The 14,932-nt window shown below is 37.8% G+C and overlaps 1 protein-coding gene across 4 annotated transcripts in view; it reads left to right on the top strand.

Annotated features, from left to right (window-relative positions):
• The window catches only part of LOC126968369 (uncharacterized), a 95,113-nt gene that overhangs the window by 65,234 nt on the left and 14,947 nt on the right, over nt 1–14,932 (top strand). For 3 of the 4 annotated variants that reach the window (XM_050813355.1, XM_050813354.1, XM_050813356.1), the window contains 13 exons: nt 747–890; nt 987–1,061; nt 1,164–1,706; nt 2,174–2,212; nt 2,931–3,614; nt 5,298–5,421; nt 6,319–6,427; nt 9,110–9,299; nt 9,968–10,197; nt 11,307–11,495; nt 11,800–11,947; nt 13,492–13,708; nt 14,474–14,706. In XM_050813355.1, the coding sequence (XP_050669312.1) occupies nt 747–890; nt 987–1,061; nt 1,164–1,706; nt 2,174–2,212; nt 2,931–3,614; nt 5,298–5,421; nt 6,319–6,427; nt 9,110–9,299; nt 9,968–10,197; nt 11,307–11,495; nt 11,800–11,947; nt 13,492–13,708; nt 14,474–14,706 (2,925 nt within the window). The remainder of the gene's footprint in view (nt 1–746; nt 891–986; nt 1,062–1,163; nt 1,707–2,173; nt 2,213–2,930; nt 3,615–5,297; nt 5,422–6,318; nt 6,428–9,109; nt 9,300–9,967; nt 10,198–11,306; nt 11,496–11,799; nt 11,948–13,491; nt 13,709–14,473; nt 14,707–14,932) is intronic. The other variant, XM_050813357.1, reaches the window with a different exon arrangement.

Here is a 14,932-nt window from a genome sequence, read left to right as displayed (position 1 = left end):
CCCATTTATTTGTTATTTGTGTTTTTGTTAAAAATTGATCTAAAAAGTTAAATTAAATTAGTGTGATGCTTCATCCACCTCTGTATAAATAGGGAACTCCCACCGATCCACAAGGAGACAAAGGATATTTGTTGGTTCTGCCGCGGACTTGAATTTGCAACGATCCGCAACTTTCTCTTATAATGGCAGTGAAACATTTTGAATCAGTAAACTTTGGGAAAAACATGGGAGTCTCATAAAGTAAGACTGAACGGGAAGGCTGCTGGGTAAAAACCACTTGACTTAAAAAGCATGAGTTTTTCACTTTTCCACAGCTTATTTTTGTAACTTACGTAAGTTGCTCACCGCAAATGATTCACACATCCACACGAGTCGCCGCATAGCACTAATCAATGCTCTCAGCAAGAACATGGTAACTGCTTTCATTGATTGAAAATGAAAGAAAGCGGCCAATTCTTTAAAATTTATCATCATCATCATCAGCCGGAAGACATCCACTGCTGGACAAAGGCCTCCCCCAAAGATTTCCACGACGATTGGTCCTGCGTTACCCTCATCCAACGTATTCCAGCGATCTTGACCAGATGGTTGGTCCATCTTGTGGGGGGCCTACCAACACTGCGTCTTGCGGTACGTGGTCGCCATTCTCGGACTTTACTGCCCCAACGGCCATCTGTCCGTCTTTAAAATGTATAGTGCGGATGATATGTCTTTTTTGTTAATGTCGATTTAATTCCACTTTGCAGAATCCCCATGGAAGGACAAGAATGTAAACCTGGAGCAGTACAGCAAGAAGCAACTGTCCAAAGACTACACCCTGTACTGGCGCGTCATCAAGGACATGCACGAAGTGGAGTTTGTGATGATGGTCAACGGGACGTCCTACGCCGGTGAGTATAAACCCCCAAGATTGGAAATTTGTATTCCATTCGCTGGAACATTGTAGTATTAATGTGTGAGTAACGTTTTCTTCTTAAAATTTTCAGCACTTGGTTGGCGACCAAAAGGATTGAAAAAAGAGTGCAAAAACTTCCCTGTTCTTGGACCGCCTTTAGATAAACGTAAGATACCTTTTCTTTGTATGTTTATATTAAGGTACTTTTCTGTACGCTTGTATTACAATTATTAATATAGCTTATGATGGGAAAAATTTATTACTTCAGCTAACACACCGGAGCCAGAGCTACTCCCGAAACCGGAACCTAAAGCAGAGCCCGAGCCTAGTACGAATTCTAACGAGGCTAAATCCGAGCATTCAACCATTGAAACAAAACGTGAACCGAAAGCAGAACCAAATCCCGAACCAACTTCTGAACCAAAGCCGGAACCAAGTTCTGAACCTAAGCCGGAACCAAGTTCTGAACCACAACCGGAACCTGCTTCTGAACCAAATCCAGAACCTACTTCTGAACCAAGACCCGAACCGAGTTCTGAACCTGAACCCGAACCGAGTTCTGAACCAAAACCTGAACCGAGTTCTGAACCAGAACCCGAACCGAGTTCTGAACCAAAACCAGAACCGAGTTCTGAACCAAAACCAGAACCGACATCTGAGCCAAAACCAGAGCCAAGCACGGAATCATATTTTGAGAACGACAGGAACAAACGCGTCGCCATGCATACTCTAGATGGGATTGATTTTAAGAACCTGGGCAATGACGTCACAGTTAAAACCAGCATTTCCTACAAAGTGTCAAGTTCTAAAGGTAATTTTCAGAAAAGTTTGAAATATTTGTTTTGCTTTGTGAGTCATAACGGAACAGAATGAACCACTTGATGATAGGACGTAATCCCTGTTATTACATCTAAATCCCATAGAATTTGTGGTTCTTTGCCTAAATACTATTACAAACCAAGCACAAAAAAGATAAAATAATGTAAAAACTATTTGAACCAATTGATCACTGGGAGTTGCGTAAAGTAGTTGATTCTTTATTACGGTATAAGATTTTCAAGATTTTTTTATGTACAGTCACATTGAAGGAATTCTCATTCTATAAAAATAAAACACCAAAACATTCCCGCAAAATTATTTAAAAAAGAAATATCTATCTATATATACCTATTGTGGAATTCTGTGGAATGAGCACCACCATAAGCCATTGTAAAGTTTGGGTAGACCACCAAGCTGTGGTCGGTGTTAATAAATTTACTAGTAATTTTTCTGTTACAGGACGTAAAAAACGAGCAGTAGATGAAGCTGAAAAATCAAGTAAGAATTTCTATTTTGCTAGTTTGAAGCACAGATATTTGTTCTCACTTAAGTGCTAAATCACAGGCTAAATGACACTGGCACTTGTATTGTAAAGCAACAACTAACTACACCTTTTACAGTTAGAGGTTACATGGTGATAGATTTTATTGTAGTTTTTATTTCTATAGAAAAAGGTAAAGCATTTGAAACAGTACTGATTCATACAGAAAACAAAACATTCGGTGTAAATCTGTAAACAATTGAGTACAAACACATAAAGGAAGTGAGATAAACTCGCTTTTTCATCATATTCATCAGCCCTACAGTCTGTACAATACGAATTATGATGATACAATGGTACAATTTCTGTTATTTTTTTTGTTTATTGAGATCTCCCATATAAGCCGTATTTAATAACATTATTTAAAAGTGAAACTAGAAAGATAATGATTTTTTCAAATTAAATTTTCTGTCATTATATCAAGCTGTTTAATGATTTGTCAATAGATTAAATAAAATTTATTAAGAATAAGGTGAAAAGTGCTATTGAACAATTATATCTAATGGTATACCATTAGATAATAGTATACTTTATTACATTAATTCTAATGATATTTATATTTGCATTAGATATCTGACAAGAAGTAGAGGAAACGACATACTTGTATATTACCAATGTAACCTCCAACTCTAGTTTTAATGTACATAATTTTGCATGTATACGTTATTTTTACAGATTTGGAAACTTCAACAATCATAGAGATTGAAACGGAAAATTATCCAAAACCCATACCAACACAGCCCACTAAATTTAGGCCTAAATCATTTAAACCTAAATCTAAACTTAGTCCAAGTACCCCACTACCACCTTACGAAAGCTCACAACTTAAACCAGAACCAATCCCTGAACCTAGTTCCGAGCCGACTTTAGAAACTAATTCTGACTTGCCTTTTGAACCAAAACCTGAACCTACACAGCCAAAACTAGAATCAAGCCCAGAACCTGAACCAACATCCGAACCTAATCCTACAACTGAAAACTCGTCTAAGGCACATACTATTGAACCAAAATCTGAACCTGAACCGACCTCCGAACCAAATTCAGAACCAGAACCAAAATCCGAACCAAATCCAGAACCAAACTCCGAACCGAGTCCTAAGCCAGAACCTACCTCAGAACCAAGTCCTGAACCTTCCTCAGAACCAAGTCCTGAGCCAGAACCCACATCCGAACCAAGACCTGAACCCACTTCCGAACCAAAATCAGAACCTACAGCCGAACCGAAACCAGAACCAAGTTCCGAACCAAATCCTGAACCAAACCCCGAACCCACATCCGAACCCACTTCCGAACCAAGTCCTGAGCCTACAGACGCTGACGCCGACAATTTGCTAGTGAAAGGATTGAACGAAGAATCAGGTAATGTGCTTAGCGCTTCCACAAATAATAAGCAACCATCAAATTCACCAATCAAATTAGGTACGGATAAATGTACAATATTTTTATCTATCAAGTCCAAGACAGAATTATTTTTGACAGAATAAATGCTAAACGAAGACTTAAGAAATATATTAATGTGTGAAAATCCTTAATAACCTCGTCTATAAAAAAAGCCTCGCCTAAACACATTCCTGTCGCGAAAATAATACAATCCGTGCCTAATTTGATAACAGCAATTTATAACGTATTTGCTAATGATAGTTTTATTTATGCATTGTCAAAATATTTTGCTTTTCATGTTACGTATTGCACTTTTTAAAATTGCATAATAAATTTAAACAGGTGTGGTATTTTAGTGGTGACAGTATTATTTTTAATTAAATATACCTTTATAGTTAACATATATTAAATTCATTTCTATGTGAGCATGAATAAAAAATAAAAGAATTCATGCAAAAAAAAAGTTTTCTTAAAGTTAAAACAATCTGTGTTGTGCGTCTCTTTATTTATTGGTGTACGCTTTCTTCTTTGCTCTTTGGCCTACGCTACTCTGCTTATTTCTCTCTTCCTCTTCCATCCTCTCCTTCTACCTCTTTCTCTTGTAGATACATGTTTCATTGGTTCTTTTCAATGATAATTCTTCTCTGTCAACTTTCAAGATACATGTTAATACGGGAGTTGTTCGATAAGTAAATAATACTATTGTTTTTCCTCTTCTATAACACTTAACAATGACTTTTGAATAATATTGTTTAACCATTACATAATAAACAAAAACATATGTACATTTTCATTCATTTGTCTAACCAAACATCACATGCAGAATTCAATGAAAGCCAGAAAATAAAAACCACGGAACTTAATGATCTAAGACACAACATAATTTGAGATGTCTTTAAAAAAGGAGTCATGAATATTGATTTAATATCATTATCATTATTTGGGTTCATGTCTATAATATCATAATTCAAAATTCATCGCATTATATTATTAAAAATTAATGATTTAAATCAGAAACTATTTTCAAGCATTTCAAGCAGAATTTAATAACTAAATCTAGTAAGAGTACTCAGTAGAATGTAATAGAAATTCACAAAATTTGTTTATGAATTAAGAATCTTCATGTTATTTAGAAATCAAAATAGAGAAAAAATTTCTATCGTAAGCTGGGAATGTCAACAGAAAGTAAATTGATATGAACCCACTTTGAAAACTAAGGTGGCATTGAATTCTTCTATTACGTGTATTTTATTAGAAACGCGTATTTTAAGAGGTGAAAGTAAGATGAATTCGGTCATAGTAAAATGTATGGGGCAGCGAAAACTTGAATAGAAAATATGGTTTTTAGTAGTAAATATTTTTTTTAGGTTTAAGAAGTTAAAATCGCTAACGATGAATATATGATTTAAATAAATATATTTTCAAACATAACAATGAAATGTCAATGTGCGTATAAAGTCAAAATATTGTCAGTCGGGTTTGATGTTTTCCTGAATATTGGCGTTTTTTCTTTTTAGCAGTCTTATTATAGGGTCATTCAATGATGCAGAGTCACAAATCTTTTAAACTGTAAGTGCGGTTTGGAACGGCCTCTCCAATCATTATACAATTTTTTAAATAAGTATCTGAATATATAATTATAAAGTGTCCTGAACGTTCCAGGCTACTTTCCGTCCCATGAATACGTACCCAAGTTCGATTTCAACCCCATGGACTGTACCGATATCGTGATTGGCACTGCCAGAGGTAACTACCACAGAGTGCTGGATTATTACACTCGGGACAGGTATGTTGTAGAGGATTTTTTGTTATTTGAATTACCATACCGAACATATACATTATTATAAAAGGTGGTTTTTGATTTACTGTTGTGGTTTAGTTTTGTAAATGTATTGTCTTCATTGAAATATTTTGAATTTTGTCACAGCATTTTGTCATGACGGTTAACACTATGGCGATCTGTCATGCCGTCATGTACCGACTAAACTGACTACTATTTACTACTGAACTGGCAGCTGTCATAGTGCTTTTGTGCCTGTTTGATATTCGCCATTTTGGCGCTGTTGGCCAGGTAGCGAGAGTCTGCGGTACTAAAATTAGTGATGACAACCTCAGTTAAGCAAACATCGATAGGAAAACCTTTTTACAAAAAAAATATGTACTTTATTACGTTCATTCCTGAAGTAATACGGAAAACGACCGAAATTAATTCAAAACGCAAAAATATTTCAGTATTTATGCGTCAAAATTTGTTTTCTGGACGCCCGCAAGTGGCGCTTCAAATAGGCACAATAAATTTGTGTCAAACATATGGAACAGCCTGTCCAGTGGCACAGTACACTTATGTACACTGTGCCAGTGGTATTTATACAGGTCAGTGACCCACTATGTCACCGACAGAACACAAAGATTGTGTGTTGTCACCGTTCTTATATATGTGAATGGGAATATACATCGTTATTTATCTGTGTACGCTGCTTACTAAATATATACGACTTTTAAGTATATGCGGAAGCTAAAATGATTAAAAAGGAATCTGGTATCAGCCTTTCGGAAAAATCCTCGCGATAGAGGCAGAGAAGCGATATATTAAAATTTTATGAAGTGATTATAATTTAACATAATGTTTTAAAGCTGACATAACTGTTGCTTTCCCAATAATTACAATGAACTTTGATTGTAGATCGACTCCTCGCGTGGACACGTTCTGGGGAGGCCACGACGACATAACTGCTTCGTCTGGGTTCGAGGAAAACGGTGTCACCACCATTATGTTCAGAAAAAAGATTAAGGTATGATTTAACATGTTCAACAACGACACTAGTTTTCGAAATTAAATTGATATATGTATTTTCACCATGGACGAGTAAAAAAAGAAGGACTCCGCGCCGTGATATTAGCAAGTGAAGCACTTTTATGGTAGTGTGAGTGCGGTTACGGGGGATACCATTTACACAATTTTTTCTCCCTTAAATAATCATATATACACAAACAAATACTTTTATAGTATCGTTTTTACACTTTTTCACAACGCACGACGGCATGTTTAAAATATTTTATTGCGAATTAAACTGATCTGTCAGACGATGGCAAATCTCATAATGGCGGCCGATCGGCTTGTATTAGTGTAAGTGTGTGCGTGGGGCTATGTATTTACTCGTTTACCGGCTTGGTTTGGTGCGTCACTGTTATGTAAGGTGACACGGAGTCCTTCTTTTTTTACTCGTCCGTGGTTTTCATATTATGATGATTAAATGTGCCACGCAACGCTCAAATTATAAACAAAATAAAACCGTTACCGTGTTAAATAAAGTACATTTTAAAGTAGTTTATCTAATAGATGTTACCAGTAGTAGGTACAAGATACTTGCTATATGGCACAGCATTTCTTATTCTACCGTCACGCAGTAGGCTATTTGTAAGCAATTTACCTGTACCTTATAGACTTACATAGACTTAACATCTTAGGTCTTTTTTCATAAGAAGGGGCAAACGGACAAGTGGCACAAGTCATGGGAAGTGGTGAAGCACCCGCCCATGGACATCCGCCATGTCCGACAAGGACAAAAGTAGGGGTCAAGGAATGCGTTGCCGGCTTAAAACTGTTATCTTGAAGGTGAAGTTGTATTGGTTTGAGAAAACAGCAGCCGGTTATTGATTCCACCAAGTGGTTATGTGAGTCAAGAAATTCCTCGCATAATGCGTGATTGAGGAATACCAGACGTCAACATGACGCGAGTCGAATTTCGCATTTTGACGTAATGTCTGAATGTGGAATATGCTATGGAAGATGCAGAGAGAACCTATATCTCTACGCCACGCCAAAGAGTCAACCCGATTGGAGGTGATTTGATCGTCGATGATTCGAACCGCTCTTCGTTGTATGCGGTCAAATGGAAAAAGCTAGCACTTGCCAAGAGATGAGAGCAGTACTCCTTATGTAAAATTTGCGCCTTATATACATAATTGTAGACCGTGGCTTGTAGTAAAGGACTGTTTCGTCTTAGTACACCAAGTTTTATAGAGGCTAATTTTGCCTTTTTGTATGTAAATACGAAACGAGATGAGCAGGACGTTCATCTGATATATTATGTATTTATAATTGTGTATTTACTTACCACTGTAGTACAGTTTGCTGTGATTGATTCTTCAGTCAGCGATCGTTACATTGCCGAGCGTGACAGATCAGTCTCATTCAATACAGAATAAAACATTTCTTATATAATCAATGATATTATAGTATTAAAAGAGGTAGATATGTCACTAGCGCGCCGAAAATCAATCGCCTAAATTGAGTCAATTGGTTCCTTTGGTCGTAGTCGCTCTCTCGATACGAAAACGGTACACACGCGTTTGTTGTTGACAGAATTGCTTACAATTTGATATAGGTACAACATTTAAATGCCGTCTTGTGTTATGGGAAGATGCACAAATTACGAAAGTAAAAAAAATCATAGAATTACATACCACAGTTAAGAAATCATGATTTACTTATAACATTTTATTTGATTTCATTATTTATCTAACAAAATAAATATGTTGCCATGACAACGCCGATCGCCGCCAAGCCGATCATAGATTAACGTACAGAAATGACAAAATATTGATGCTGTCTGTTGCGGGATGATCGAGGTAGAATATTTTAGGAAATGATGTAAAAAAGTCATTGTTGCAGTGAATGTAATAATTTTTAATAAACAAGTGCGTATATAGGTAGCTGAACTATCAAACAACTAAAACAAGTTTTAGGGTAGGTAGCGGATGTAGACAGTGAGTGCTATTTGTTTACATAGGAGTTTTTTTAGTATATCCCTTGCTAACTGCAGAAGAATCCATGGATCATTTTCTTCTTCTCCCATTACCTTATTGTAATAAACCCTCAACATAAAGTCATTCATAAATAATATAAGATACAAAAAATAATAATTGTAATCTTAAAACTTTTTGGGAGCCATTGTTAGTAAAATTGTAAAAATGGGACCCTTACTCTAGATACCTTTCGGTTTTGTTTTGGTGTCTGTATGTTTTTTATTATTTTATATATAAATAATTAATATTATCAATGTGGCTATATATTATAATCGATATTATTTTTTTTTTATATATAATCAATGACACATTATCTAACTAATTTCAATGCAGTTTTACTACTTTATAGCTTTTACTACATGAACTCATGAATGAATCGAAATTTAGGCATAAATCACGGTGTACGGTATAAAATCATATCTGATGAATTAACTGTATTTTCTCTATACAAATACGAAGCAATTAGCAAATTAGAGTTAACTCTTTTTCGCTTGCGATAATTGCATTTACTATCCTTCTTTGATGTGTAATTGTAATTTAGTGTGCTATTGCACTGTTAAATTATTCATGTGTGCGTTAGTGTATCATTTTCAAACACCGAATGTTGTCTACGTAACCTATCTATACTTTTAAATATCATTGTATATGATTGTATGTGTTTCCAGGCCAAAGAACCGACTGACCATTCACTGGTTGACGACTTGATGCATGTAATCTGGGCTCGCGGTCAGGAGCCGGGCAAGTATGTGCACTCTCCCCCTGCCGGGGTCAGTGGGGGGGACTTCTACCGTGCTGACGAGCTCAAGTATCACGGCCACGGAGACCAGCGGGGACTGCTCTCTATGAACTTTTTTGGTAACTCAATTTTGTCAACAACGGCGCCTATTTCTGCCGAGAAGCAGTAGGTAATGTGTAAACATTATTGTGTTTCGGTTTGAAGGGCGTCGTAGCTAGTGAAATCACTGGGCAAATGAGTCTTAACATCTTATGTCTCAAGGTGACGAGCGCAATTGTAGTGCGGCTCAGAATTTTTGAGGTTTTTCAAGAATACAGAGCGCCACTGCATTTTAATGGGCAGGGCGTATCAATTACCACCAGCTGAACGTCCTGCTCGTCTCGTTCATTTCTTTTTCATTAAATAAATTAAAAAAATTTTTGAACTCATGGATTAACAAGAATAAAAAGGATGTTAAGTTGTACTTTTCTATATCTAAGTAAGAATATCATTCTAAATATATAGTTTGAGGTTCGATATTAATTTATATAAAGTGTGTCAATAATATTTAAAGTTAAATTAGTAAGATAGACTTCTTATGTACTGAAAAGATTTATATTAGATAAAGTCACAAATGGAAAAAATATTCAACGTCTCGTAGATTACATTTAGACTATTTTACTCGCTTGCTATTCCTATTACTTGGTATAATCATGCCCATTCTGCTCTAATCTATTGTAAACTAATTGAACCTTTAATGCCAGGTGTTCGAATGCTCGTTGGTAACTCATTAAACTTGGATTTCCAGAAGAAACAAAAAGTCCATCAGCCGGGGGCGTGAGTCCGCTCGATAACGATAAATGCGGCGCGCAGTATAAGATCCCGGCTTCCTGTGACGTCAGCAACAACACTTGCGACTACGTCGCGTCATGGGAGTATCTGGGTCAGAAGAGAGGCAAGGACTCCGTGCGGTTCACGATCCGGACCAAGCAGAGCAAGTACTGGACCGGCATCGGGTTCAGCAATGATAGGAGAATGGTGAGTACAGGATGTGTACTGTCACATTCACGAAAATTGCCTTCGTATGTAGGTGTTATTCATGTTTTTTTTGGGCCCAGACATAGAAGAAAAAGCTACCCTCCGGGATAACGATGGGAAGAAGTTGGTAAATGCTCATGCATACCAATGCAGCCGCCTGCGTTTTTTATGTTGGACTTACAAGAAATACTACCTGACGTTGGCTTTGGGCAAGTGCCCGCTAAGCTAACATCAAAAACGACCTTCTCTTGGGGAAAGACAACACACGCGGCACTCCCTTGTGAGTATCCGCTAAGATATACCACAGAAGGTGCTATCTATTGGGACTAGTGATATCAGAAGGATTGTTTGTTGCCGGATGCCAAGAAGCGATCGGGTCAGACGAGATTTTGTTAGAGGGATGGGTTAGGGCTTTTCTGGGCCTCCGGACTCGGTAACGGGAAGGAGAGGGAGGGTGGTATAATCTGCTGCCTCCTTAACCAGAAATTTGGGTGGCCATTTTCAGAGGACTTGAAGAAAGTTTCAGACAAGTGGTTGGATGATGGGGAGCTCTTAAGTCTAAGATTTGCGTTCCTGGCAACAATTAATATTCAGTTTCGCATGAGCGAAGACTAGAGCGGCTTAGATCATTACCGGTCGAATGTAAAACTTGAAGAGAGTTCGCTTGTTTCTAAAAAGACCTAACATACTGTTAAGGCGGCTCAGGTAGAAGCGGGTAAGGTACCGGTGAGGGCACCCTCTGGACGTGGCGTCCAGAGGGTGAACTCAGGCCTCAGCCTGAAGGTGATCTGGAAGTCGAGGGTCACACTCAAGTACTTGGCTGTAGGCCTGAAAGGTATAAGGGAGTAATAAACAAATGGGGTGATCCTTGCAAAAGCGTCTGCGCTTATGATCGAATCGGACTGCAGAGCTTTTATGCGGGTTGACCTCTATACGCCATTTCCTAAACCAGGCTCCCAGCTCAATGACTGAGTGTTGGGGCTTGGAAAGGACTGAAGACATCTCTTCAGACATTTCTTCCCAACACATCTGTTGGGATTGGATGAGCAAATAGGTTAGGAAAGTGTCACGCTTATCTTGATATATATATTTTATAATTTTCTTTGCAGTCCCAAACAGACGCGATAGTGGGGTGGGTGGACTCGCGATCTGGGCGTCCGTTCCTCATGGATGCCTGGCTGGTGGGCTACTCCGCGCCCAGGATGGACCGTCAGGATGTCAGCCAGGCCACCGGCCAGCTCGTGGACGGAACCACCACGCTGTCCTTCGTGAGGAAACGGGATACCGGCGACAGTAAGGTGAGATTATGCGCTCGCAGAAATATCAATAAATATCATCGTGAAATTAGCCATTGCCGAACATTATGGTTAGGGTTACGGTATTTTTCTTAATTAAACTAATAGTTCCATAATGATTAATTACCGTCGCTGGTATTGCCAAATGAAAAAGACATATTATCCTTCAAGCTCTCTTTTTAGATAAGGATACTCTCGCTTACAAGGCCTGGTATTTCTGATGTTTATGGACGGCTGATTTTACTCTCCATTATCCTCTTGCCCGTTTCCCCACTCTCAAATAAATGTTATCGTCATCACACTCCAGGACCTGGCGTTCACGGACACCCAATGCTTATACATGATGTTCGTGACGGGGGGCGGCGGGTACGATCCTGTCAACAAGAGGATGAGCAAGCACACCCAGGTCCCCATCGTATCCGACGACAGAATCTGCATCAAGCCTTGTGGACCTGGTGAGTAATGCTTTTCACCCATTAATATTTTTAAGGATCCGCTCCTTTGCACGGGATGCCGGTTAGATTATGGGTACCACAACGAGGCCTTTTTCTGCCGTGAAGCAGAAATGTGTAAGCATTATTGTGTTTTGGTCTCAAGGGCGCCGTAGCTAGTCAAATTACTGGGCAATAGTTGTATTATAAAGCCGCTTAGAATAATTGGGTTTTTTCAAGAATCCTGAGCGGCACTGCATTGTCATTCGCTGAACGTATCTATTACCGAATACCGAAAGATCGTCCTGCTCGTCTCGTCCCTATTTACAAAAAATAAAACGTTACAAGCAAGGTTATTGCTTAGAGTAATGGTATTTGTAAAGAAATAATTAAAAGAAGAAGAGCAGCCGATATAAACCGGTTAACGTTTAAGTAAGTCAATAGATAATTTTATATTCGGTGTTGTTTTAGCTTTAACCAATATTATACGGTTTTTTTTTAATTAAGTCCATTTTAAAAGTTTCGTTGAATAAGTTGAGATGGGTTTTTCATTATTATTTCGTTAGTAGGTACGCTCGTCTCGTGTCGACTCACGCAAAGTAAACCGGCTACAAGTGTTCAGAAAACACTCCTTTACCGTTTACGCTCCGAACGTAGTAATAGATACAACCCGGTTATCCGGTTTCAAGCCTTCGAGCGCTTTTGCACAACGTCCGATCCGAATCCGATCCGTATCCGTCAAAATACGGTTTGGTGTAGTCGTAGGACTATTCCTAACGGTTGGCGGTGATAAAATCGGATGACGGAAGCCGGATCTAGTGCGTAAACTACAATAGAAATACTTCGAACCGTGTTTACACTGATACGGATCGGATTCGGATCGGACGTAGTGCCAAAGCTCTCTAAGTCTTATCGTTTTCAGTTGTTCATGATTGTTTTTTTTGGTGTTAACAGGGATAAAACCGTATGGCACAACTAGTACTATAATAAAAGGCATTTATTTTCTCAAAATTGATTCCTTTAGAATTATTTTTGATGTCATTTCTAATATACTAGATACTACTACCGCTTCGGAAACAAATGGCGCTCTGAGAGAGAAGAAGCGGCGCAAGAAACTCTCCCAGCATTCTTTTTTTTGCGCTCTTTTCAATAAAAATATACAATATTGTACAGTCATTTCTATCGCTTTAAAATAATCACAATCTAGTCCCAGGCTGCCCGATCATTTAGATATTCAGCTGTGGAGTAATAGGATTTACGACAGAGCCATTTTTTTATAAAACATTTAAATTTATTTATAGATAATGCCTGAACAGTGGCAGGGACTTTATTATAGAAGTGTATACATTTACCCTTAAAGCTATTATGTATCTTATGAAGCCTACTAGAATTAGTTACAAGCAATCCCTTATTTCTAGTGTTATAATAATCAAAATCACTATTAAGAGCAAAACGGTGACGATTTTTGTGAACGTATATTAAATTTTCATAAATTTACTGACAATGAACAGTAATATCCCTACACAGTACACACAGAGCTAATTTAATAATGAATTTTATTATTTCAGAGCCTTTAGAAGAAGAACAAACAACAGAGATAGTGTTGCCAGGTTCCCACACGTACGCCATGTTGATCCGCATCACGGGACTGGCTGACAACTTCAAGCCTCCAGCGGTGGGCAGTCGGGAGTACGAGGAGTTGGCAACACAAGTCGTGGACAGCTTGGCGGGAGAATTCGCCAAGATTAAGGGATATAAGGGCATCGTTGTTAACGGTTTTATGCAGTAAGTTGAGGAAGTTTCTCGAGGAAGGTTTAAGTATATAATTTGTTAAGTTTTTATGTAGATTTTTGTATATATTGACGATTTTTGTGAGTGTCGGAAAAAGTAAGCCGTCTGGAAGCTTTCAACGAAAATGCTGTCTAAACCCTTTGAGATTTATCAAAATAATGTATGGTGGAATTGTGTATCTTATGTAAGTCTACAGTAAAGTCCGCGATGGCATATGTCTATCTCTTAAGGATAATATACTGTATCCATTTTAATACATTAAAATATTGGCAATTATAAAGTGGTAGTGTAAAAGCTGTTTACACAAATACGATATTAATCCTTATAATTTTATTACTACTTACATATTATAAAATCATTCAGAAATACGTTTTTGTTTCATTATTAACTCATTAACATTGATTACACATTCCCGATGGCTTAAGTCTACATTATTCCCGAACAATCACACTTTTTTTTCTATTCTCTGCTACAGCGATTTAAAATCAAAGTAAGTTTAGTCGTTTTCATTATTTAGTTCATATTCGCATTATTTAAGAGTGACAGCCCTACCTAAATTAGCTTTAAGTGCAATTCCACGTCAGCCATATAACTAGGATATAAGAGTGGGGAATATTTATTTGTAAGCACTAAAATAAGTATATACTTTGATAGGAGAGTTCGAGAATGATTATTGTAAATATACTTGCTATGTATTTTTGAGATAAATATTTTAATATAAACCTTAGCTCAACAACTTAAATCATTCGTCTGTTTCAGAAACGAAACCAAAGCCATTATAGCAGAACTCACGCTCAAATCATTGGAATCAAACACAATTGAAGGTTCAAGCGCACGCTCGCTAGATGGCGCTGTCTCACCGGCGCAGAATGACACTGAACAGGACAGCGATATGACTAAATGGGAGAAAGTTGTCAAGGACACCCTAGCGCAAGGAAGAGTTGGAAATCTGAACGTTGATCCCGAATTTCTCGTGTTTGAACCGGAAAGTAGTAAGTGTAATTATATTAAAAATTATTGATGTGATGTTGATACCGTATCGTGCTCATACCTCGCATGGTAGCTCATTCTACAGTTTCCTTGTTCGTGGTAGATAAGTTTCTTGAAAACCACAGTGTGGAGGATTGCCACATATTAAACGGTGAAGGCAATATCCAATTTTGTGGCGTGTCGTGCGAAGTTGGATTTCGGCGGAAATCTAACCAGTAATGTGGAAAC

Source organism: Leptidea sinapis, chromosome 15 (genome assembly GCF_905404315.1).
Source record: "Leptidea sinapis chromosome 15, ilLepSina1.1, whole genome shotgun sequence".
Lineage (NCBI taxonomy): Eukaryota > Metazoa > Arthropoda > Insecta > Lepidoptera > Pieridae > Leptidea > Leptidea sinapis.
This window is presented reverse-complemented; position numbering and strand designations above follow the sequence as displayed.